The sequence below is a fragment of the Neophocaena asiaeorientalis genome, unplaced genomic scaffold, assembly GCF_003031525.2.
Source record: "Neophocaena asiaeorientalis asiaeorientalis breed wild unplaced genomic scaffold, Neophocaena_asiaeorientalis_V1.1 scaffold7, whole genome shotgun sequence".
Lineage (NCBI taxonomy): Eukaryota > Metazoa > Chordata > Mammalia > Artiodactyla > Phocoenidae > Neophocaena > Neophocaena asiaeorientalis.
This window is the reverse complement of record NW_020185337.1, coordinates 6,685,995-6,712,702: the sequence shown is the minus strand read 5'-3', so window position 1 is coordinate 6,712,702 and position 26,708 is coordinate 6,685,995. Positions and strand designations below refer to the sequence as shown.

At 42.6% G+C, this 26,708-nt stretch overlaps 1 protein-coding gene across 1 annotated transcript in view; it reads right to left on the bottom strand.

Annotated features, from left to right (window-relative positions):
- Positions 1-10,296: 10,296 nt before the first annotated feature.
- The window catches only part of TBC1D9 (TBC1 domain family member 9), a 112,246-nt gene continuing 95,834 nt past the window's right edge, over positions 10,297-26,708 (bottom strand). The window contains exons 16-21 of the mRNA XM_024736079.1: positions 23,578-23,818; positions 18,417-18,482; positions 17,438-17,524; positions 13,706-13,780; positions 13,508-13,611; positions 10,297-12,399 (exon numbers count right to left, since the gene is read on the bottom strand). Coding sequence (XP_024591847.1) covers positions 11,674-12,399; positions 13,508-13,611; positions 13,706-13,780; positions 17,438-17,524; positions 18,417-18,482; positions 23,578-23,818 — 1,299 coding nt within the window. The 3' untranslated portion in view covers positions 10,297-11,673. The remainder of the gene's footprint in view (positions 12,400-13,507; positions 13,612-13,705; positions 13,781-17,437; positions 17,525-18,416; positions 18,483-23,577; positions 23,819-26,708) is intronic.

The window sequence follows — 26,708 nt, the reverse complement described above, 5'->3', positions numbered from 1 at the left end:
TCCCTTGGCAACCACAAGTCTGTTCTCTATGTCTGTGAGTCTGTTTCTGTTTCGTAGATAGGTTCATTTGTGTCCTACTTTAGATTCCACATATAAGTGAGATCATATGGTATTTGTGTCTCTCTTTCTGACTTGCTTTACGTAGTATATATGATCATCTCTAGCTGCATCCATGCTGGAAGCATTCTTTGTGACGTCTGAGGCTGTTGCTTCAAACACAGTTTGCCAGTTTCCAGCATGGTGGTGGCTCGGGAATCAGACACAGGCCAGGAAGCCCCTCAGCTTTGCGCTGCCTGCGAACAGAGCCACTGCAGGCCTGTGTGACGAGCTGTGACGAGTTGCTGATCCCGAGTTGTCTGGGAAAGACACTAAGAAAAAGGTGGATTTTATTTCATCCACAGCATGATGAAGAAGGGCAAAATAAGGTACTACCTCTAAGTATTCTCACCTTGTTGTGTAAGTGTGGAACGTAAAGTGCTAAGGGGGCAGGTAATGAGGAACCTCCCCAGGGGAATTCAGTACCTCTTTCCTCTGAAGGTGCTGCGTCCGAAGGGAAAGGACAGGGTACATGCACTGCTTACAATATATGCACATATATATGAGTGCTCAAAATTCCATAAAAGCACTCTCTTTTACATTTTATCTGTGTGGTTAAAATGATTATTTGGAAACACATATGTGACTAATTTTAAGATGCCCGAATCTCACGGACAAGAGACTAAAGCTTCCTTTCCATTGTTTTCCAGTGGTTTCCAGAATGACATTTTGATGGCTCTCCAGGGGAGCTTTCTTTGCCCTGCTTGATTTCATAATGAAATAGCTCACGTGGAGGTTAGTTTACTCAGAAGCTGTCCTTTACATGCTCTACTCCATGTTTCTGGTTCTTTGCCCTTTTGAGATGTGCCCTCTTTGTTTAAATCCTTTGCTAAACTCTCTTGTTCAGCATTTCTTTTTTTTTTTTTAACTGAAGTATAGTTGATTTACAATGCTTCAGGTGTACAGCAAAGTGACTCAGTCATATATATACAAAATCTTTGTCAGATTCCTTTCCATTATAGGTTATTACAAGATATTGAATATAGTTCCCTGCACTATATAGTAGGTCTTTGTTTAATCATTTTATATGTAGTAGCATGTATCTGTTCATCCCAAACTCCTAATTTATCCTACCCTCCCCCCACTACCTTTTGCCTTTGGTAACCTTAGGTTTGTTTTCTATGTCTGTGAGTCTATTTCTGTTTCGTAAATAAGTTCATTTTTATCACTTTTTTTAGATTCAACATATAAGTGATATCATATATTTATCGTTCTCTGTCTGAATTACCTCACCCACTTGCTGCTTGGGAGTCAGAAGAAACCTGGAAGGGAAAGGAGCACGCAGTGTAGAGTTTACTTCTCTTTGCTGATACCCTCTCCAGGATCTGGACTCCTCAAGGCCTTGCTGCCTTGTCATTCCTGCACTCCAGTTTTTGTCTCTCCAGCCTGAGAGGTTGCTAAAAGCTCGGCCTCTTTACCACCAGTTTTTGCTCAACTTCTCAGCCTCTTGACCCTGCACTGATAAGACAGATTCTAAGGAGAAAAGCTAAGCAGCTCCATGAATATTGGGATCACCTCCACGCATATTTCTTCTCTCCAGGACCTTAGTCCCTGAAGTCTTAGCTGCCTCGATGGCTTCCTTATGTCAAATAGGTTCTTTGTTTTGTTTTGGTTTTACTTTTGTTTTGGGTATTTTATGCAGCTTTTCTAGTTGTTCTTGTAGTAGAGTCAGTCTGACACAGGTAGTCTATTGTACCTAGAAGCCAAAGTACTCAGCAACATATTTTTTAAGGGGATTAATAAAGGTGAGCAGATGCTTGATCTTTATGGTATTAGAAGTTATTATTTAACTAGAAAAATTAAAATAGACTCATACCTTTAAACATAAATTAGTTTATCTGGATTATGAAAATTGATTTGTACTAGAAATCCTTAAGAATACCAAATGATCTGAAACAAGTAAAGCATCTCCTTTACATACATTCTCTGAGTATTCGGTTTGCATATATGAGTCATTCTAAATCAAAGTCTATATGAAACCAATTAGTCTGTACTGTGCTCTGCAGCCATAAGCTTGTATTTCAATGCCATTGGTACAAATTGAGCCATTTTTACTGCCAGTTAAAAACAAGAGGGATTCTTCTTACTGTAAATAGTGAGAAGCAGCAGAGAAGTTTAAATTTCCATTTTAAAAATTTGTCTCTATTTTGAGCAGCTTTAATGAGTGTAAGAGGGTAAAGGTGTATATTGCTATTAATATTTTACAATTTGATCATTGAGAAACTTTAGTGTTTTTGATTATGGTATTGATTTTTATCCCCTCATCTTTAAGGATTAATTGCTTGCTTTATAAAATTTCATTTTTATTTGTATTTTGTTTTTTGATTTTGTTAGTAAGGGCATATTTATTTTACTTCTAAATGTTTAACTTTCTGGGTATTAGCATTGTTTTAAAATATTATATTCAAGTTTACGGTTTTTAATGGTTTCACATTCTTGTTCTACTTAACATCCACTTTTCCATTAGCTTTTTGCTACTTATTAATTTTATGTTTTAAAATTTTTCATAGCTTTAGTATGATAATCTCTAGATTGGGGGGTGGGGGAGGGATGGATTGGGAGTTTGGGATTAGCTGATGCAACAAAGCCCTACTGTATAGCGCAGGGAACTATATTCAATAGCGTGTAATAAACCATAATGGAAAAGAATATGAAAAAGAATAGGTATATATACATATATAACTGAATCTCTTTGCTGTACACCAGAAGCTAACACAACATTGTAAATCAACTATACTTCAATAAGATAAATTTTAAAAAATAAATTTCCCTTTTTAAATGAACTCTGATGTTTCTTGGGAGTGAAGTGGCCTGTGGTCACAGAGAGGATAATAGGAGGATACTCACCCCCCATCTGTCGAGTGTGTACTAAGGAAAAATACTCAGGACATAAGCAGCTCGGCGGGGAAGGCTGCCTGGGGGACGTAGAGAAAAGCACTGTGAAATACTAGCAATTCTCAAATGGATAACTTGACTATGAATATTTATGCATAACACATGTTTTGACATATCACAAAAGGTCCAAAACTCTCAGAGTTTCTTGTCTGGAAATCAGACAAGCTTGAAACTGAAGATGGCCAGGTCCATTTTTATAACATCAAATTGAGTAAAGGGAATTGTGGAGTTTGAACTGGATAATCTTTGCGATCCTTTTAAATATTAAAATATTATTCCGTCCCTATGGATTTTGCTGGACTGTGGGTAGAAGAAATTTTTGCCTCTGTTACTACATAAACCATTGAGAGCTTGGCACCCTGGCCATTTTGATCTCACCTCCCACCCTGTTTCCCCTTTGCCAAACTGAGAGAGAACATTACCCAGCTTCGTCTGCTGATGTTGCTGTCTGGGAGCTTTCCTGGTGGAAGGCCCACTCAGCATTGAGCCCTCTGTCAAAGTTAAGGCTTTATTATTTTAAAAGTAGCACCCTTGGGGGCTTCCCTGGTGGCGCAGTGGTTGAGAGTCCGCCTGCCGATGCAGGGGACACGGGTTCGTGCCCCGGTCCGGGAAGATCCCACATGTCTCGAAGCGGCTGAGCCCATGAGCCATGGCCGCTGAGCCTGCGCGTCCGGAGCCTGTGCTCTGCAACGGGAGAGGCCACAACAGTGAGAGGCCCGCGTACCGCAAAAAAAAAAAAAAAAAAAAAAAGTAACAGCCTTGAATTTTTAGATGGTTGTCTCATTGAATGTGGATCATTGTGACCTTTGTTTCTCCATTCAGGCCTCTCATGTTTTTAAAGGAGCTTTTGAAAGAGCAACTGACATTGCCTCTTTTGCGGAGAAAATACTAAGTGCAGTAGATTGAAGTGCCTTTGGAGAGGAGGAGGGTCTTTCGGAGGATGAAGGGATCTGACCTAGACCCGTGCTTTTGGACGTGATTTTTGTACATGCTTTTCTTGAGCTTATGACTGTCAGGGGAGGCCACCAGAAGTCATCTGTGATCCAGGCACCTGATGGGGGTGCCAGCTGAGGGCTCTGTGCCTCTGAAGACCGCCTGGCCCTGGCATGGCCTATAAGGGAATGTTGCCAGTTTAAGGCCATGAACTCAAGAGGAAATTACATTGTAAGCAGAAAGAAAATCGTGTGGAAATATTTCCCGTTAGGTAATGTTTGCGTCATGGAGGACATCATCTATCCTCCTTGTAATCTTTTCGTCCTTTGATCCTTTGACTTCCGGTGTTCAAAATAGAATAAAGCGCACCGTCTCTGCTCTGTGTGACCTGAAACAGATGCTTCTGTCAAGTTCTTCCTGATATCCTTTGAGTTACACTTGAATTCACAGCTCTGCCCTCCTTTTCTGCCCTATTTGTTTTGAGCATTAAGGGGCAACGTGTCCTTTTATTTTTTACGAGAGATGTAAAACTGTAACCGGGATATATTGAATGTGGGCCTCAAATTTAGTCACAGAGAATGGGCTTTAGCCCAACATTACCCTCTAGTGGGATACAATAGAATAGATATTAATTAGATTGTAGGATGCAGCTGAACAGGTATAACTGGAGATTTTGTGTCAGGTCTGCTCTGTGACAAATACAAGTGGCTATTAAGACTAGAGAAAGAAGGACATTTTAAATACATCTCACGTTTGGAAGTCACTAGCCTTTGGTGAGGGTGGAGCAATTCATCATGCTTAATAACCTCTTCATTTTCTTTCATTTTATTCTCTCTTTGTTGCCACAGCGAATACAAAAACCAGAAGCCAGATTTAAAACGGGTAACAGATTGGCTCTTATGAAAATTTACACACTACTGTAGAACACGTGACATCCAAAGGTAGAAGACAAATCCAGAAGAAGCCGGAAGGACCAGTAAACATTTCAAAGAATATTCAACGTCCCTACTATGAGAGAAGTTCAAATTGAGATGAAATATCATCTTTCATCTATCAGATTAGCATACATTGAAAGATGGTTAACTTCAAATGTCGGTGAATGCATATGGCTGTTGTTGGGAATGTGAACAAAGTGAATTATTTTGAAAGCCCATTAGGCGGGGTGCGCTACAGTGTTATCGGGTGTATGCGTTGACCCCATAATTTTACTCCTTCAATTCTGTCCCAGAGAAATATTCTTACATATGACCCAAATCTCTTTACAGTGATATTCAGTGCCACAAGGTTTATAATTAGAAGAGTCTACCATAGCGAAAGTCCATCACCTGAGGGGGGATTGGTGTGTTTGTTAAATGAGACATGGAACATTCCCTTTCTACGGCAAACTGTGCTACCATTAAAATAAATGAGGTGGATCTATCTATACTGACATGGAACGATCTCTCTGACCCTTAGGTGAGAAAATGAAATCAGAGAATACTTTTTAGTTTGATCTACTTTTTGAAATGTGTGTATGTAATAAATAATCAACCAAGACCTACCATATAGCACAAGGAACTCTGTTCAATATTCTGCAAAAACTTAAGTGGGAAAAGGGTTTGAAAGAGAAAAAACACCTATGTGTGTATGTACATAGATGTGTATATAAATTTGTGGAACCAATGAGCTTCAATCTCTCAATAATATTACCATGAGGGAAATAGGAGTTTGTTAATAAAGGAAGACTTTCTAGATAATTTTCTAGTGTTCGATATGGGTATTCTTTTTTGATTGTTGCATCTGTGTATTTCTTGTGCGTAAAAAGTAGACAAAAATAATTAGATATAATTATGTGGTGTTCTTGTGGATGTACTGATGTTGATTGGAGACTTCACCACTGTAGGGTGTAGAAAGTATAAATTTAGCATAGTATCAAGACTAAGCCCAGGGACGTCTTTCTACCAAGTGTCATTTTTCAAGAAATCCCAGCACATTGGGTAAACATTTTGCTGGAGAAATGAGTGGATCCGTAACCTTCCAGATAAGTCCGAATCTTTTCCTGGCTTCATCACTGCCTGAGTCAGCGCTGTTTACTCGGGGCTCTGGAGTGGGCTAGGATGGACGAGATGGCAGCAGAGTTGGGGAGTGATGAGGGCCACCTTGGGGACTCCAACCATCACGTCTCTTCCCAGCAAACACCCCTGAACCTGGTCAAGCCACCGAGGAGACAATTTGCTCTAAAATTGTCCTTTCCCCTTCCCATTTAGAAAGAAAATGGAATTCCAAAGGAGACTCTGAAAACTCCATGTCAACTTGTGTGTATTATTAAAGCTACTCCATCTTACATTTCATTTTCAAAGGCGTTTCATATGTTGCTGAAGCCTTTTAGGAAGTCAGTATGCCCGGGTTCACTTCACCTCAGCAGGCATTCACAAATCCCCTTATTGAACACTGCATCTTCTTCTTTATGAGAGCAGCTCTTGAAGAAATAACCGAGGGCCTCACCCCAAAATATTTTGTGCTTTTATTTTTTTCATGGACTCTCTCAAAGGTCTTCTCAGCTTATATGAGCATCTCTTTGATTGATTTCTCCTAGAAGGACCCAGTGAATTCAAATGTTACTCCCTTATTTTTTTCCTTGTTCTGACATACAGTTCTTTCTCACAGTGAGAAGAGATATTGTGTTGCATTACACTGGAAATAGCTGATATTTCAATACAAATTACAGAGGAATATTGTCCAAACCTGTGATGCTAAACCCTCCTTTTTGGCTTTTGATGAAATGTCATATTGATCATATATCATTTCATACCAAGATTTCGTTCACTTCCAAAACTTCGAATGTCAACACTGTCCTCTCTTTCTCACTCTTAGGTCTAAATTTGGGACAGGAGTTGTTGGAGGGATTGAAATATTGCACGTGGTTCATATTTTGACAGTATGACAAAGGATGCTGTAAATTATGTACCAAAACCAGCAAGTGGGAAAAATAAACTGTAAAACCTCATACATTTTAGGTTCCTTAGCCCTTAGAATACCAATAAGTGAAGATAAATTTCTATGAGAAACAAGCAGTAACTGATCATAAACATTCTTATATGCTTGTTTATTATCTTGTAGGAAACTGAAGAGGTTTGAAGCAGAGGAAAACATGATCACACTGAAGTTTTAGAAAGATCGTGTGAGCAGCAGCTTAAAAGAGTAACTGGAGGGTGTTATGGGGTTGCCTAGGGGCAGACGAAGCGGCTACAATCTGGCAATCTTTGTTGTAATCAAATCTTTATTCTTTTCAAAACACATGCCACAAACATTTATACACACATAGGAAAGCGTGGCATCACGCACTGGCAAAATTGACCATTTCTTTCTTGCTTGCCAGTGGATGGAAGAGTAACTATATCCCACTCAGACTAACCGATAGCCAAAGGGCTAATCTGAATGACTGCCTTCCTATTGTTGAAAGACAGACCCAATTAAAGAAAGTTGCCTTGGAGTTGCCAGAGTCAGGGACTATAAATCTACATATAATCTTCCATCAGAGCATAAACTTATGAGTCTCATTTTGGGTCACACTTTGGGGCATAAGGGTTGGACCATCAGCTATGACGCAGAGGTGTCGAGAAGAGACAAACTGCTGAGAATCTGCTTGATCCACCAAAGGTTGAGGCATGCTTTGTTCTCTTAAGTAAAAGGCAATTGATCTCCTGTTATGTGGCAGGTAGTTGAGATTGCTACTTTCGTTTAAGGATAACCTATTTTTGTTTTTTGAGTACAGTCTGCAGTGAAGAGGCTAGAACAAATATTAATATATGAGTCTAATAAAACCCTCTTGGACATACAGGAAAATAGAAGGCTGAACTAAGTATGATTGGGAATAGACAGAGGAACAGAGATTAAGAGGCACTCAGAAGAAATAATGGATTGGTCTCAGTAACTGGAGGTGGGACAACAGGAGGAATCAAGGGTGACTCACATTTCTGGCTTCAGGTACTGGATGGATATTGGTATTGTTAATCGAGTTAAGAAATAAAGTGAAACAGGTTATGGGGACAAAATCATTCCGTGTTTGAAGTGCATGACAGTATCTGGAACACCGTAGGTGGTGGACAGTCATGAAATAAGGGAATTCACTAGACAACAGATTATCTCCAACCTAGTCCTCAGGATGTGGCATCCGTCTAGCTGATACTTTCCCCTTGAGGTATTCTAAAAACAGCTACAGGATTTACGTCTGCAGAGTCCTGGCCTCTCTGTGAGGGTGAGGGGAGGTAGTTGTGAATCCAGGAAGCCCAAATAATCCACAGCTTGGCCCTCAGCCGAGCCGATGTGCAGACCCGTCGCCCGGCAGACGGTCCTATTACCAAAGCCCACAGGGAGAGCATCCCAGGCCCTGCCTTTCCTCCTCACTCTGTGTCTGTCTATAAATTCCTTTGTCTGGCTGCCTAAGATTTCTTTTTAAAGGATTAGACTGTCACGAATATGTTATACAAAAGGCACAGGGCCCTACACATTAAGTAAAAGAGTTATTTTAAAACAGAAAACAGCATGAAATGTCGTACTCACCACATCGGTTGCTGCTCTTTTCGGGTTAGAAGCTGATGCTGTAACAAGATGCTGTAAGATGCTGTCTTACAGGGCGAGTCGTGAAGAACACGCAGAGGAGCCCTTAACTGGATGTACAGGAGAATGAGGGATCGGCCAGGACACCCCATGAGTTCCGCTGTTAGATTCATGAACTAAGTAGCTGAGTTGAGGTTCTCTCTACAAAGCTTCCATCGGAGACCAGGTCAAGGTCACTCTACCAGGACTGGGAAGCTGCTCTATCTCTGGGGACAGGAAAGGGAGGAGAAGCCTAGCCACCGCCACCCCCTACCCCAACTAATGACTATGACAAGAACATACGGGGACCTGCCCTCTGCCTGGCCGCCAAGGTTCCCAGCCTGCATCCTCGGTGGGGGATGAAGACACTGTTGGCAGTGGACCTTCTCATTGTCCGTGGCTCCCCTGGTGGCACTTGCACAAAGCTTATCCCCCTCCTACCCAGAATCAGACTTGAAGTAATGCAGGATGGACGATGTGGCTAGATCTGTGGTTTCTCTGGAGCACTCACTTCCCCAGCACCCAGGCTGCAAATGGTTTCCCCCTTTTCCCCCAGCAGCAGCTTCCTCTTTTGAGTTTTCATATATGAAAGCTCCACTGAGGCCAGTGCCCAGTGCTCTGGAGCTAGAAGCTCACTGGGATGCCAGATCAAGTCTATTAGGATACAGACATTGAGCCCGTCATCTGTGATGGTGTAATGATTACTAGCATCACAGAACTAGATGGGAAGTGGCCATCCAGAGAAGATGGTCAATCACAATACACTGAAATCAAAAAGAATAACCCATGAGGATACAAACCATTAAAAACTAGACAGGAAGTTTAATGCTCTTTGAAATGCCCTGTCTGCCTCTGGAGGAAGGCACTGACAAGATGGTCTCAGAGACTGAGCTGGAAAGTATCATCTCAAAGGCTCAGGGCTCCTCCATAGGTAGCCTTTAGAAGCAAACGGACTAGAACCTGCTGTTATATAGTATATTGACACCGTGACAGTGTCACAGTGCTGTTATATAGTATATTGACAAGCACCATGAGGTGCTTGAACAAATAAGGACAGTATTACGACAGAGTGTCAACAGGAACATATACTTTCAGGGTGATACACTGTTCAGTTATAATCCCGTTCTCAGTGATAACGGAAAATTCTGGCTCCTCTTATTTATCTAGGGCTACACATTTAAATACATGTTCATTCCCCTCGCAAACCCGTCTTTAATTCTGGAGGTGAGAGAGAGGATCAGACTCTATAGCGTTCTCTCTCGAGGCATCTTTAAGTGATAGACAGAATAATGGAATAATGTACAATCACCTAAGAGTCGAATCAAATGAATGGCTACTCAGTTAAATACATACCAAATGGTGTTACCATGCACGAATCAGGGTTAAACAGAGGTATTTTCACCCTTTTATTACGTATGCAGGATAAGTTAAATGATGAGATGACTGACAGTGATTCTCTTCCTTATTTTACATTCATATGCACATCACTATGTAGTGTATTTCTGTTATTTCGTTTCTTTTCTTTTCTTTTTGGCTATGCTGCAGGCTTTCAGGATCTTAATTCCCTGACCAGGGATTGAACCTGGGCCCCCGGCAATGAGAGCGCCGAATCCTAACCACTGGACCGCCCGGGGAATTCCCCATACTGTATTTCTTACCTCAAAATTATTTGCCTACAAAAATTTGTTACCTAAGTCAAAATGGTTGCCTAACATAATTTCCCCCGCTGAATTGTCAAGAGAATAACGTTATCACCTTAGACAGGAACTCAAGCACTGAGATAAAAGCCACATCTGAGTGTCGGATGTATTTTATTTGTTCACATTTATCCTACTTGAGGTTAACACTACTTCATTGGACAGTTTAAAAAATCATTCTGTAAACAAAATAAAAAACAGCAGCAGCAGCTAAAATAAAGACCAATGGATACTAAAATAAAGGAATGCATCGGAAGGAGTATTCTGCATAAGCAAAGAAAAGGTGACCATGATTATGAATTCAACAATAAGAGAGAAAAACGCCAGCATGTGTAAAAGACAGAACTATAATAGGAATAAAAAAGAAGCAACAATACAAAGTGCAGGTGCGATAGTTTTCATTTCCCAGTCCATTCAGGAAATAGAGCATACTATCCTTTTATATAAAGTGACAAGTTCCGCTTTAAACATTCAGTTACGTTATCTTGCAGGTTGTGTTTTCAATTTACATTATCTCTACTTTACATGGATTTAACTGGAAAGATGGTCATATGTGATACGTGGTATAATTTCTTGAACCTATGGAGAGTACGGAAATGGTAAAGTTTATCGTTTTACTTTTTGCTTCATTTGCAATGAGTAACAAGAGGCTGAAAATCTAGTATGAGAAGCATCAGTATTTTTACTCCCCCCCCCCAAAAAAACCCTGAACCCTCTCATCATTTCTGTTGCCACTTTCAGATTCTCTGTAACAAAAGACTGTTCATTTCCCCTGAATTCTGGCCAGCTGACTTAAATCATCAGTTTTGTAAATGCAAAATTGGCCCAGTATTTGTCCAAATTGATCAGATAGAGGTGTTATTCCGGCATCACATAAAAATCACTTACACTTTCATAATTGCTTAGAACCTCAAAAGGGAACATCTGTTAAACATGATTTTTGAATAGAGGACTTTTATGAAATATATTTCAAATCTTAAAAAATAGTTTTAATGCTCCCTAAAAGTGGTGTAGGATTTACCCCAGCTGACAGTGCCTATTCCATTTAAGAACATTCTGTGTTTGTGGCATTCTACTTTCCTTAACAGCTCTAATTTTATTTAAAAAGCCCCAATACACATCTGCTGCCTTATTTAGTGTTAAACAGCACTATGTATACAGCTCAACAGCAAGATTAAGAAGTTATAAATACACACATATCACGGACAGAGTCATCTTTCTTTCGGAATTCACTGAATAAAACTGTATTCTGGTAAATCCCCCTCCCCCCGACAAGAGAGTGTACTGGGCCTACATCGAGGTGTTTAAGTATTCCTCCAACAGCTTCCATTGTATTATATTATGAAAACACTAGGCTTTCAGCCGGGTACTAATAAATATTTAATTTAAAAGGAAGAAAGAAACCCCAACACAGAACATAAAAAAGACCCTCCCCCCACCCCCGGCCTGCGTGTCCCTACAGAAGGCGTGGGATTCACCCGGACATGGCCGAGATCTCGTAGTCACTGGCCGAGGTGAGGGGCTTGCCCATCATCCGGATGTTTTTTGCACTGGTGATTCGGGCCATCATGCACACGGGCTTGTCAAAGTACTTCACTAGGGCAGGTTCCGTCAGGAGGGAGGCCAGGAACTGCTCGAAGGTGATGGCCCAGTCCCGGTCCAGGCTGGTGCTCCGGGGCAGCGCCGCTGTGCCCTGGCCGCTGCGCACCAGCACCGTGTCCTCGCCGATGTCCTCGCAGTGCAGCTTGTCCTCCTCGTGGGAGCCGGCACTCAGCACCGAGTACGAGGACATGGAGCTGTCGTCCTTGGTGTCGTCGTCAGAGATGAGCATGGAGGAACAGGCCCCGTGGTCCCGGGGCGAGGAGTCCTCTAGCTTGATGTCCTCCATCTGTCCCCCCAGGGAGTGTTCCTCGCCGTCCCCCGCCAAGCTGGCCGGGAGGGGCTCCACGGGGTCCGGCGCGTAAGGCTGGCCCGGCCCTTTGTTGGGGAAGAGCATGCCGCCAGGGAGGCCCTGGTTGCCGGGTGGCCCGCCACCTCCGCTCCCGCCCTCCTTGGCGGGCTGGGTAGTGAAGAGCTTGCCCACTTCCCCGATCTCCAGCAGGAGGCTGGTCACCGCCGCCGTGGCGTGGTACAGCTCCTGTTCGTTGGGGTCCTCGCTGAACATGTTATACATCGTCTTACACAGCTCGATAAACTGCCCCTGCAAAGTGATGGAGGGAAAACACAAGTATGTGGCCACCTCATGAGGAGCACGGAGGCAGGACCCAAGTGGATGGCAAAGCCATTTAATATCAGGAGTCCTACAAGATCCCGGAAGAGTCCTACCGTGGGGTGGATGGATGTGTAGTTTAAAGTCTCTTTCAATGCTTCCTTTTTTTAAACGGGGAAAACTTCTAACATCCATGAAAGTAGAAAGAATGAAATAATACGCCTTTATAATAGTACCTATCATTCTAGAGTCAAGAAGGACCACGGGGACCTCCCTGGTGGTCCAGTGAGTAAGACTCTGCGCTCCCAATGCAGGGGGCCTGGGTCCCATCCCTGGTCGGGGAACTAGATCCCACATGCATGGCAACTAAGAGCCTGCGTGCCGCAATGAAGATCCCACGTGCCGCAACTAAGACCCGGTGCGGCCAAAATAAATAAGTAAATATTAGAAAAAAAAAAAAAAAGAAGAAGAAGGACCATGTTATACAAATGTTTCACTAACTGTTTTATCCTTTCTTGCAGTATCTTAAGTAAATCGCAGACCTCACCTCATCTCAATTCTACACACTACAGCAGGCAGCCCAACGTTTCCAAGGTCAGGTCAGCTCCAATCCCCTCTCCCATGATACATCTGGCTGGTATCCACGGACGGAAGTCATGCCTCCCACCCCCACCAGGATGATTTATCTGTTCTTCTGTTAGAAAACAGCATTTGCATCCTGTATTTTAATTATTTATATTGTTTTATCGCCCTCATTACATTTCAGCTGTTTAAGGAAAAAAATATGTCAGACACCTTTATAGCTGAGCACAGTGGTTTGAAAACAGCATGAGCTTGTCTTCCGAGTATCTGAGGGTATTTTTAAAGACTGGGATGAGAATGCATGTATTCTCAAATTTGAATATTTCGTGGTTCACATATTCTCTGAGGAGGTCATTTTCTCACAACAGAGCATACTTTGAATGCACAGAAGCATGCAGAAAATAGATCCAAACAGGTACTACTTAAGCGCCTTGAGGAGTACTTATTCTACATTTATCTATGACTAGAAAACAGCTTCAAGGTTTGAAATGCATGAACTACACTGTTCGGTACTCACCTGATTCAATTTGGGTAAATCCTTTGCATTCTTTGATTTGGATTTATTTTCTGGAGTCCAGAGTCTCAGATAATTACGATTTTCTTGAGAATTTGCCCTCTTCCCTAAAACCCAAATGCAGAGAAATAAGTGTTCAAAGGTCAAGAAGCAACTGTTGAACCAGCAGTAAGGGAAACACAGAGAAGACAAAGTCTGTACCTCTGTCGGGCTTTAGACTCACTGTAACAAAGCCATCGTCTGCACTGTGTTTGCTTCTGCTGTCCAATCCAACCACTACCAGGAAAGATTCAGAAGAAAAAAAGGGGAATGTTACATGATAAACCCATAGGTTTAGCAGGTGTAGTAGAAAACAGAAAAACCTCTAGGTAGAGTTGCCTAACACAGCAAAACAAAACAAAACCCCAGCACATAAATAATTAGGTAAACAACAAATAATTTTTTAAAGTGTGAGTTCCCACATATCACATGGGACATACTCACGTTAAGCAAATTATTTTTTGTCCACCTCAAATTCAAATTTTACTGGGTGTCTCATATTTGATCTGACAACTGAGTGTTGCCTGCCAGGTCAGTAAACAAAGGATGTTGCAGCCATCAAGCCAGCAGCACTGCAGCTGCCCCCCAACCGTGCCATCTCCACCCTGCGGGGATTCAGGATGGAGAAAAATAGGATACTGGCCCTAGACAGCTAAAGTGCATATCAAAGGAATGATTTCAGTAAGCCCAGACTCTTGCATCTTCCCATACACAGAAAAGCACTCAATTCATTAACTTGAGATATCTGGTTTCTTTAATTAACACTAATCTTTTGATATTCCCACTACCCGTTTTTTTTTTTTTGCGAAAAAAATCTTATATATCCTGGCTCTCCTCCCTTATTTCTTCAGAGCAGTCCCTCTGAGCTATGCGAGAGGCTGCCTCCTGGGCTTAAGTCCTCAGTATGTCTGCCGAATAAAACGTAATTCTCAACTTTTAGGTAGTGCTTTTTTTTTTTTTTTTTTTTTTCTTAAATTTAAATAATAGGATTAACTTTCTTATTTTTTTTTTTTTTTTTTTTTTTTTTTTTTACAATCGAAAAACTCTATCTCTAGGTGAAAGATTCCCCAAGAATCCTTTTTCACAAGCAGGGCTCGGTGTATAAATAGGAATTAAAGGAATGATGTCATGTGGTGTTCAGTACTTAAAAAACGGTGGTGCTGGCCCCAGTGAATGCTGATTTCCCTCCTCTGTTACATTATCATCTTAACTTTGTATACATGAGATTGACCTTCTGTCAGGCTCTGCAGAAGATCAAGAACTCACTTTTCAAAAAGAAACTGACATCTATGTTGATAAAAGAAAACAAATGTCACGTGCTACTAAATTCCTTCAGATTCATAATCTGGCATTTTTTGACTTTCAAGAAAACAACTTATAATTGTTTTCTTCTTTCTTCTTAAAACAGGACATCCCAGGGCTTCAAAAGGGAGAGGTGTACTATTCCCCCAGTTTCCCATCCAGTTTGTCAGCTGTAAGAATGCATCCCAAGCACTTCCTCAGCCATACAAAAGGAGGCTGGTTTGCCGCATATGTAACTTTTACATATTTAGTGCCAAATTAAAATCTCAGCAGTTTTTAAGACAGACTGAGGACAATGAACTATATATGCTGTGGAGAAAGTCCTCTCCTCTTAATGTTGAACTAGCTTTAGGGAACAAGTAGATAGTCCAAGATGTTATGGTAAGCCCCATGCAATGGATATTATACAGTCAATTAAAAACCATGTTTTCAGAGAATGTAAATGACATCGTAATAGTCTCACTGGATTTTAAGTGAAAAAAGGATACAAAACTGTACAGGCAGAAGACGTGGAGATGGCATGTGCCAGAACACACTTGTTCTATGTTTAAATTGTTCATAAAACGATCCTTCAGCCAAAACAAACAAACGAACAAAACTGTATCGGCAGTTTGATCCCAGTTTTATATATACATTATGGATGTTATTTTAATTATATGGATAAAAAAGGAAAAGAAATACTTCAAGATATTAATTATTATTGATAGTTATCTTTATATCATGCAGTTTTAAGGTATCATTAGCTTATTTTATATATTTTGACCCATATTTTAAAAATTTTCATACAAAGCAATAGTACTTATGGAGTTAGAAAAAACATTTTTTTTTTTTTTTTTTTTGCGGTATGTGGGCCTCTCACTGTTGCGACCTCTCCCGTTGCGGAGCACAGGCTCCGGACATGCAGGCTCAGCGGCCATGGCTCACGGGCCCAGCCATTCCGCAGCATGTGGGATCTTCCCGGACCGGGGCACGAACCAGTGTCCCCTGCATCGGCAGATGGACTCTCAACCACTGCGCCACCAGGGAAGCCCAGAAAAAACATTTTTTAAAAAGCATCTTTTGAGGCTATTAAGTGCTACTGGCCTGTAACCATTCCTGAAGCATTTCTGAAACAAGTGACTCCTTTTCTGAGATGAGTGCCCACTAAGAAAGATGCGGCTAACATTTTGCAGCCAAAATATGATTGCTAAGGATTTGAAGAATACTGTCAGATATGCTAAGGCACTAAGCTAAGAGGCTTACTACACTAAGTCCTTACTATACCCAATGTGACAGCTCTCATCTCCACTTTCCACACAAGGACGCTGGTGCTCCCAGATGCCCGAGACTGCCTGAGGTCATCTAGACAAACAGAGCTAGCATCCTGTCCAAAACTCCTGCCCTTAACATGTATCACCAATAAGAAGACTGTCTGGCTCTCGTTCCTCTCCACTCAATCACTTAGGGGCTCACAGTTTAAAAGCAGGTCTAAGCTGTGCTTATTTGGGGACCGTAAGATTTAAGAGGCAAAAGGACCCAGGAGGAACCCATGCTGACTTTCAACCTTGGGTGAAGTCAGGAGGCCGCCTGCCCTACGGATGAAGTATCAATAGGATGGAGACAATGCTCAGCAGCAGCAAGCCCAGACGCTGCTCAGATCCACACATGGCACAACAGAACAGGTTCATATGTAAATCTGGAGATATTTCCGATGAGCCGGATCATGTCTGTGTAGATCTAACAACCACACAGAGCAGGGGTCAGCAAACTTTCTCTGTAAAGGGCCAGATGGCAAATATCTGAGGCAATTCTACCACTGTAGTGTGAGAGCAGCCATAGGCAATATATAACTGAATGAACTTGGCTGTGTTCCTGGTTGTGTTCCAATAAAACTTTATTTATAGGCAGTAATGTTTAAATTTTATATTATTTTAATTCTTTGATATAAATTTTATATTATCGGGCTTCCCTGGTGGCGCAGTGGTTGAGAGTCCGCCTGCCGATGCAGGGGACACGGGTTCGTGCCCCGGTCGGGGAAGATCCCACGTGCCGTGGAGCGGCTGGGCCCGTGAGCCATGGCCGCTGAGCCTGCGCGTCCGGAGCCTGTGCTCCGCAACGGGAGAGGCCACAACAGTGAGAGGCCCGCGTACCGCAAAAAGTAAAAAATAAAAAATAAATAAAAATAAATTTTTTATTATCACAGGCCATACAAATAGGTGGTGGGCTGGATTTGGTCCAAAGTTTGCTGACGTCTGTTACAGAGCAGCGTATCTGATGTCAATGCTAGTCCAGATTCTGGACAGCAGCATAACAACAGAATGACACTCTTAGTGAGCGCTTCTCCCTATCAAGGAGAGGGGAGCAAAGAATATGCTCTCCAGGTAATGCTTTTTCTAAGCTAGCAGGACACAATGTACATGGTCCTTTCGGTGGCCTGAAGTTCCCTCTCCCCAGTAGTTAGTCAAGTTCAAAAATTTAAAAAGAAAGTAGCATATCAGGCACTTGTATTCATTATACTTCTTTGATTGCCTAGCTTTGGAGGCAACTTTTCCCAATAACAGAGGGCTCTGTAGAAAAAGAAACAGAGAGGCCCTGACGAGGAAAGTCACTTACCATGCGTGCATTCTGGGGTGATATCTTCAAAGAAGTATTGAGTTGCTTCAAAAGCGGAATCTGGCTCGTCTTGATCAGAGGATGGCTCTGGAGAGGGAGGAGAGATGATTCTCATATTGGCAGGGCCAGGACTCAATGAAAGTGTGCTTTAATTGCTGAAGAAATGACACGGGGCTCATGAGAAGCTGAAGTTACGAAGGTGGGCTGGGGGGTCCCATCACTGGTGCGGGCCTCGAATGCCCACCTCCTCAAAACCCTTATGGGGGAGGGGCTCCCTCCGGTACTAACTCCACCTTCCTTTATAACAACCCCACACTGAAGTGTCCCTTCACATTTGCCTTTTTTGGAGACTTTTCCTAAATCCTATGGAATGATGGTTTGAGGAACCAAATTTTGGGAAATTGTACACTATCATGATAATTCCCAAATCTGTAGTTTTACCCTATCTCTATCCTTGGAACTAATCCCCCTTCCTCCCTCCCTTTTTCCTTCTTCCCTTTTTCCCTCCCTCCCTTCCTTCCTTCCTGCCTTCCTTCCTTCCTTTCTCTCTCCCTCTCTTTCTCTTTCCCTCCACCTCTCCCTCCATTTCTTTTTTAGTATTTGCTAGATATTTCCAGCTGGAGGCCATCCTTGTTTAAAACTGAACTCACAACTTCACCATCTTTCCCACTGTTTCTGTCGGTGGTAACACTGCTCCCCCTCGACTCAGAATCCCGTGAGTTACCAAGTGTTATTCGTTCTCTTGCAGAAGCCTGCTCTTTTCTATTACTACAACTCACAATTCACACAGGTGAATGATCATTGAATTAAGCACCTGCTGATTCAGGAACTCATGTAAAAAGTATCGTTCAGTTTGTTCTCAGTGACCAATGAGTGATTTTGTACATCAAAAAAAAAAAGGCAAACAGGTCTCGCCAAAAAAGACTTCAAGCCAGGCCAGAGTCACAGGTACGTGTGCTACTCTGTGTGTCTCGCTTACCAGGCAAGACGTGCATTTTGTACAGCAGTTTGAGCTTCTCTGTGAGGTCCCCATGGCACGCGGCACCTAGAAGTCACATAAGTAAAAATGTGAAACGCACCATGTGTGCTACAATCCCCCCGCCCCACCCCAGGCTCAGCATCCCCCTGAAGCACCTACTTTTACAAATTGAAACCCAGGTATTGTGTGGCAGAAAGTTTGGCCAGGACGTATTTGGGTTGAGAGCCCTGGAGCCAGGATACCCGGTTTCAAATGCTTTGTACTTACTATGTACCCTTGGGAGAGTGAACCTCTCTGTACCTCAGTTTCCCCTCTATGAGGCAGGATGACAAATTAGAAGATACTACCAGTGGTCTTGATATCAGGGCCCATGAAATGTGAGAACTAAAGGTGTTAACACTTAGAATAGTGGCTGGCACAAATATAACTAGTGTTATTGATAAGAAAAGTCAGGTGACTGGGCCTCAACACCCTAAATACTTGCTAGAGTTCAGAAATAATCTCAATACACGTTTAAGAGTGCTTCAAATTACTCATTTTAGAAATCTTTTTTAGTTGCTTTTAAATTACTCATTTTAGAAATCTTTTTTAGTTGCTTTTGGGGTCTCTTAAATATTTCTTCAGTTCAATTGAGCCTAACCTAGCAGCCATTATATCACCACTGCTTCAACCCAAAGAATCCTGTTACTTTTTCCCTTACAGTCCATACGTATTTCAGGAATCAGAAAATCCTTTGTAAATGCGTGTTCTCAGAGCGCCTAGTTGAAGGTTAATCAGATTTGGGAAAAGGGGAATCACAGGATCTGGATTGGTTGGCAGGGGCACCAGGGGTTATCTCGTCCCACCTCCCACTTAACGCAGGGGCCTCCTCCCACACCCACATCCACGGAAGAGAGACGTCTGAACATCCTCAGGGACGGGAAGCTCATCACAACCAGAGGCATCTCATCTCACTGGGGAATTCTAGAAACACTGAAAGGGCTCCTGTCATTTTAACTTTAGTCAGGACCCTTAACCTACAGGTTCAAGTGCATAAATTCCATGAACCGCAAACAATGTAAAATGTGGCCACGTGCCGATGTCACTTTTGGGGAAGATTTCCACAGTCCTTATCAGATCTCAAAGAGATCACAACTCAAAAAAAGGTTTAGAACTATTCCTTTTCCTTCCTCTTTAGAGTAAAAAAAAAAAAAAATAGGTCTATTACGTCTTCATTACAACGATCCTTCAGGTTTTAAGGACAGCTGTCCTGTTCCTCTCCAGCTTATCTTTTCAAGGCAAATTTACGTCCCCCAGGCTATACCCTCTCTACATTTTTTCAACTTTCTTATACAACATCGTTTGTACACTCTTCCCTATTCTTACCCACATCCACCTTATGTGTTAATGTGTCCATCAATAACCCTCTGGACAGAGAGTTCCAGAAGCTTCTAGTCCACTGCAGAGAATAGTGGAACTGTTCTTGACTCTTAGCCTAAGTCTGCATTCAACTCTTGACACTCTTCACTCTGGAGTTTCTTATTGACCACATAGTTAACTAAACCCCCAAATGCTTATACACTGACTAATACTAACCATGAAGATAATGACAGACGTTTTTGAACCATTCACTTTGTGTTAAATCCTATGTTAACTACTTTCCATATGCATTTCACTTTCTTCTCACAATAATTCTACGAGACGGTCACAATTATTATCCCAACTTTACAGGTGAGAAAAGTCGGGCTTATTGATATTAAGTAATGTTCAAGGTCATAAGCTAGCAAGTGGCAGGCCCAGGATTTGAACTCAGATTTGTCTGACCCTAGATCGCATGGCTGAAACCACTATACTATATATGCAAACATACAGTTCTTTTACAATCATTTCTTAAAATTTAAGATTTCTGATTTATCTCTATCAGTTTGTTTTTGCCAACCATTTCCTCCTCTGATTTCTTTAAATCTTGTTTTTGTCCTCCAACACAATGGCTGTCTCTCTTCACTTTTGTAATGGTAGCTTCTCTACCTTTATAGTTTAAATCCCTGACTAAGTCAGGTAGAGGGGGATGGATAAGCAGTAATTGTAGTGACAACAATAACTAACACTTTTTGAGCCAGGCACTGTTGTAGGAACTTTACTTGAATTATTTCTTTTAGTCCTGACAATAACTATTTTGCAAATGAGGGAACAATCACAGAGGTTAAACACCAAGCCCAGCATACTAGAGAGCTCTCCATTGACCGTCATGCTTTGGGTGCAGGGTTCAGACAGTCATTGAATCACCAACATCCATATCCCTCCAACTTTCCATTTATAATGAGTTATCTGTCCAGTGACCAGCTGCCTCATGACATCTATGGCGTGTTTAGAAAGGCTGCCTTCCAGCAATACCACTGGAAAAGGAGGTCCAGCTAATTTGTGGCTTGCGATTGTAATCCCTCATCTCTAATTCCATAGAGATGTTCTGTTCACTAATTTCTAGAGGGATCTTTCTGGAGATGAACATTGAAATTATTGATCCATCTCTTCCAGAATTCATTCTTTAGTTCCTTAAGACTTGAACAGAATTTCTCTTTTCTAGTCTACTTGTCTGTCTCCATAGCTGTAATCAACCCGCATGACTGACTACAGCTCTTGAGACTCCGCCTGGCAAACGGGGTGGAGTTGACTTTACTCAGAGAACTCAACTGCATTTTTAAGAAGCCCAAGTACGCTTCTCCAATGTTTTCACTATCTTGGACTGCAAACCTCGCTTTCCTTTTCGGAAGATTTTACCTTGTTGGGGTTTGACTAGGCTTAAGTAAGTTAAATATTTATATTTATTCCTATCACTTTCTACACGTGTATGGTATTTTTGTTGTGAACATCTTTGCTAGAAGCAGATTTGCATAAGGCCATTTTGCCACAAAAGATAAAAATAACTGGTTGATGGTTACATTACACTAGAAAATAAGATAGCAATTTTTGCAAATCCTTCAGCGAGCTAATCTAAGCCAGACTGTGTTAAAATTTGCACCATTTTCAAGAAACTTATACCCATCAGGAATCACATTACGATTTCCTTTTGGGGGGATAGGAGGAGCTTGATTCTTCGTTTGTCTCCAGCGTCTAATACTGCACGATAAATTTGGTAAAGACGGCCTGAGAGGACAATCTGTTGTATCCAAATTAGCTAAAGAATCAATCATTGATGTTCTCGAAGGCTGTTGTGAATTAGTAGCCGCTTCTTTTATATTTGCCATAGCTTGGTGAACTTTTGATTTCGACGAGTGGGAGGCATGACTGTGCTCGTCAAAGGATTTATAAAAACTGATTTGTTATCTTTTTCTAGTGTCGTAACTGTCAACCAATTATTTTGATCTCTTATGGCAAAATGGCCTTATGGCCAATTAGCTTTGCAACAAAACTGGCCGCAGCAAAGATGTTTACGGCAAAAATTCCTAGAACCCTTTCTACGTGCAGAACCTGTCTCTTTCTTCTCCTCCTTTTTCTTGTCCAAAGCTAATTTTAAAAAAATCTCCCTTTTGATAGACGCCAAGGTGATAATAATAGTTACTTTGGGGAAGAAAAGATTAGGAGAGGGTCAAAAGGGTCCTTAGCCTTGTCTGGATTGTCTTACTTTATTTTATTTTGTTCGCTTTTTTGAAAAGCAGAATGTATTTATGTTACTTTTGTAATTAAAAATTAATGCCTCCTTCTTCCCTAAAAGAAAAAAAAAATCCCATTTGCTGTCCTTAGCACAGAGTAATGAGAACAACCCTCATCTGACTCCTGGACCCAGTACGTACTAACCGTGCTTTCCAGTTCAGTTCAGACATATACTGACTTGCTAAAAATGAATATTCCAGCAAGTTGCTTAACTTTTCTAAGCCTCCATCTCTTTAACTGACAATGGGGGTATTAACAGTAAGCAGACAGGTAATAAAACATAATATTGATAGTAACTGCACAAACGCTGCTTCCAGGGTGCCTGAGTTCAAACTCCAACTTTGTAGTTGTGTGCTTTAGGTAAATTAAATGCACATAAAGCACGAGGGCAGTGCCTGGCTGAGCAAATGCTAAATAAATGTTAGTTATCAATACTATTATTACCCTCAAAGGTCTGTTGTCTGGATTAAGTGATAAAGTACAAGTTCTAAAGCATCACAACAGAGCCTGCACTTAAAAAAGGCTAGTTTCCTCCATGTACCCCCTTTGAATGATATATCTGAGCGCTTTATACAAATAGTTTTTACTTATCTAAGAGGACCTTATCTACACCCCTTTGCTTTTTTTAATAACCATCAGCTTTCTCTGGCCTTTAAGCCTTCCAGTCATTATTCTTAATGATTTAGGGTACTTTTTGGAATCATCGTTGGCTCTATGTCTGACGCCTTCATCTTTCGTGGGCACAGGTCATTTTCAAGTGCATGGACCAAGGTCACAGAGTGGCACAATTAGAATTTTAAAAAGTCTTCCTTCTTATCTCATTCAGGCAGCCTGACATAATGCCTGCTACATCCACAACCTCGTAATGGGCGGGCCAAGCTTGACCACCACGTAGCTTTTCTGCTCAAACATTAATGGGACAAGAGTCCAGTGGAATACAGGACAGGAAACAGGTCAGACAGTGAGGCTGACAGGCAGAAGCTCGTGCTGCTTGGGAGGGGAGGGTGTGCGTTCTCAGGATGGACACCCTTCCTCCCCGCAAAATGGAGAGAAAAGACTTCCATTTAGACAGCAGGGCTGTTGCATTTTTTTTTTTTCAGCTCTTTATTAAAAACATTATGAAATGTTTTGTAAAATTTTATGAAACATATGTACTGTAAATGTATTTTTTGACAAAGAAAAGCAATCCATCCAAACATTTCTTCCCTTGTAAAGTTATCGTGATTTGTGGTTTCAGTGTTTCAGTTGGCATTCTTGCAAACTCTCTGATAATGTATTTTAACTAGGGCTGAGGACTATCGAATGTAGAAGGTAACGATTTAATCATATAATATATCCATTAACTAAAAACGAATTTTACAGTCAGCTCGCAAACCTTAAAATGTGCTTCTCTGTCCCGTAAACCTTGTCTCCTGAAGCGAGCGGGGCTGTGGTCCTGAGGGCGGCACAGAGAACCACGAGGACCACGGTGCTTACTGACCTATTCCCCCCTCCCCCTGCCCCAACTCATGCAATAACATCACATCCTTACTCAGTCCAGAGACAAACTCTCGGAAGTTGATCAGAGAATCTCCATTTTCATCTAATAGCTGGAATAAGCGCGAGGCAAGCACGTCAGAGTGAGTTCCACAGGCCCAGGGAAAGAGCAGAGCAAACATGCCCTTGAACAGCTCAAAGTCGATGCGGTACTGCTCGAGATAGGGCAGGCTGGGGTCGTGCCGGTCCAGGGCGTTGCTGCTCCCACCCCAGTAGCAGCTGGTTAGGTGTTCCGCCTGGAAAATCAAAGAACAGGAGGACTACTGGGGACTGCATCTCACAGCAAATACCAAGAAGAAAGGCTCTCCCTCAAATTTGGAAAAAGGCTTTAGGTCACCCATGTGCATCTCCTGGGGTGGGGTGGGGGGCAGTGGTCTGGTCGCAGGGCCCCTCGGCTTCTCTTCTACATATATCTCCACTTGACCCCGCTCCCCCCAAACTCCACGGCAACCATCTCTGCGTTTACACCTGGCGTGAAAAACCCGGTTCAATTACTGGCGTAGGTGAACAAAGAAAGAAAACCCTCCCCCTCCCCATTTTCTTCTCCCCCCGCCCATCCCCACACTCAAAAGCATTTTAAGAAGTAACTCCCATAAAAACAAACTTTTTTTTTTTAATTTAAAAGAAATATATAGAATGTTAACCTGAAAAAAGGATCTGTAATTCAGGCAATCTGATCACCTTGTGTCCTCAGTGAGGATGGTACAGCCCCGAGGGTAAGTAGCTTCCACAGGGTCATCTAACCAGTTAGTCAAAGCAGAATCATCATGCGATTTGGGGTCTCCAAACTCCTAGTTTAGTGTCCTGTAAACCCCCTGCTTCCCGGTCACCAAAATCCCATTAATATTATCCTAGTCATCCAGTAGTCAGGCTACAAGTGTGCGGTCCTCCTGTTTCACGCATCTGAAAATAGCTCCAGGGAACTTATGAGCAGGAACCACTAGGGTGAGGAGGACAGAGATCCAACAAAAGGCTTCTTGTTTCTGTCCTTGGAAAAAAGGCTGCCTCTTTATTCATGAGGTCATATTGATTCTGGTAGAAATATACGCCCATTCTAGGAAGACCGCAAAGGAAAAACATCTAATAGAAAGGCCAGCACGAACACCCCAGCTCTCCTTTATGTAGACATTTACAGTCAGCACTGAATGGTAGCCTGGGGAGATGGGAGGGGCATCCAGAGCGAGACTTTATTTTTTACTTTATTCTCTGTTGTACTATTTCATTATAAGCATGTATAAATACTGCAATAGCAAAAGGCACTTTACAAAACAGATCTCCCCCTCCCCCTTCCTAGGAGTTCTGAGAAGGGAGAGTCAGTAGTGGGTGTTGTTCTCACTTAGAACGGAGCAAAGAGGACCAATGTCTTTGTCCTCACTGTTTGCTGGGAATTGTAGCTAATAACCCCCAAAACAGCGGAGCGAGAGTAGGCAAGAGAGAAGGAAGGAGAGGTTTCTGCAGGGCAGCCTCGGGAGAATAAAGCAAGTGTGTCAGGTCCACCAGGCCACCAGGCTTCGGGGCTGCACTGGCGCTGTGGGTGGAGATGGGGGCGGGGCTTGGGAGGAGTGGTGATGGTGGTGACGTCACGGAGAGGAGGGTCCGAGGGACTGCACAGGTGAGCTGTGCTCTGAAGTGCTGCCCAGCAGCCCTCTGGGTGGGACGGTGTTGGTGATACATCCCCAGGAAGGGTCCTCTTTACCGGAGCTTCGTCAGTGGATGAAGGTTACCCAAAGCACTTCCTCCTAACTAAAGCGCTCACGTTCCTCTGGAACCAGGCCTGAATGTGGTGCAGACACTTCCACCGTGCTCACAACCTTCAGGAAACAAGCCATGCAGACCATGACCCTCTTCTTTGATGAGCCCCCCTACTCCATCATTTGGGCACTAGGGACCCGAGATTGAAAAAGGACTAATTTAGAAAGAGTTCAAGAGAAACTAAGGCATAGGGGCCCTGAACCACATTTTCCATCAAATCTGCCTCAGGGTGGCGGCCTTTCACCTTTTTCCTACCAAGTTTTAGCCCAAAGCCCAAGGCAGAATGCTCCGTGGGAGACAAATGTCTCTTTCCTTTGTATCCGAAGGAAAACCCCCAGAAATTGGCTTTTTAAAGGACTAAGAGTCTGGCAGCGCGTCTGACACAGTAATGCCTCAATAAACGTTCGTTCAGATGAATTAAAGCCAATGAAAGTCTTCAAAAGACTCAAGGAAGAGTCGGTAACTTAAGTCTTTGTCTTGGGTTCCAAAGTACCCGAGAGTCCTTCCCATCCCTGACACCAGCCAAGGGTCTCGGGTTCTCTCTTGGGGCGCTCAGCAGACTTGGGGAACTCGTGTTTGTCAACACACCCTTAGGGCAGGGTTCTGGAGTGTAAAGAAAGCCTTCTTCAGGCAATATCCTCGGTGTATAAATGTCACACCTGGTACCTGGAGGTGCATAGACCAGAGAGTGCAGGGGTGCCCGGGTAAGAAGACAAGGGCACCGCTGTCTCTGTGTCTTCAGTGATCTCCGGATCTTGGACTTCTGCACAACCAGCCCTGGTCTTCCTTTTCCCGGTGTGCCCCAGAGTCAGCCTCCTCTTTCTAATGTTATAGCGCTTCCCATTATCTGTGCAGGATCTTGCCGCCTCCAGCTGCTACTCCCGCTTCCGTTTAGTTACCCCAAATCCTGGTCCTGTGAAGCAGATTTCTTCCAGGGCACCACCCTGTGAAGCAGATTTCTTCCAGTCCTCAGTATCCTTTGAAAATCTGATCTCAACTGGATCATTGTATCTTCCTGTTTTGATCCAAGTTGGATCACTGTAGTTTTGCTTAACGAAACGAAGAGGGACTCCCTCCTTACGGAAAACCAACGTACCCGGAGCAATTAGCTACCACGCTTTACGTGCCTGAATAAAACACGAATGAGGTGGCACAGGCTAGACACTTCGCGGTCAAGTGCTGAACACACAGTTGTCCACTCTGTTGGTCATGCTGCTGGGCTGCACAAAGCCATCAACCTCTCTCTGCCGGCCCCAGAAGCACGCAGAGATCATACTAGATGGAAAACTGATCACTAATTCACCTATGTATTCAGCACACATGTTTGGAACACCTAGTGGGGAGAGACACTAAACTAGGCACCAGTGAGACAAA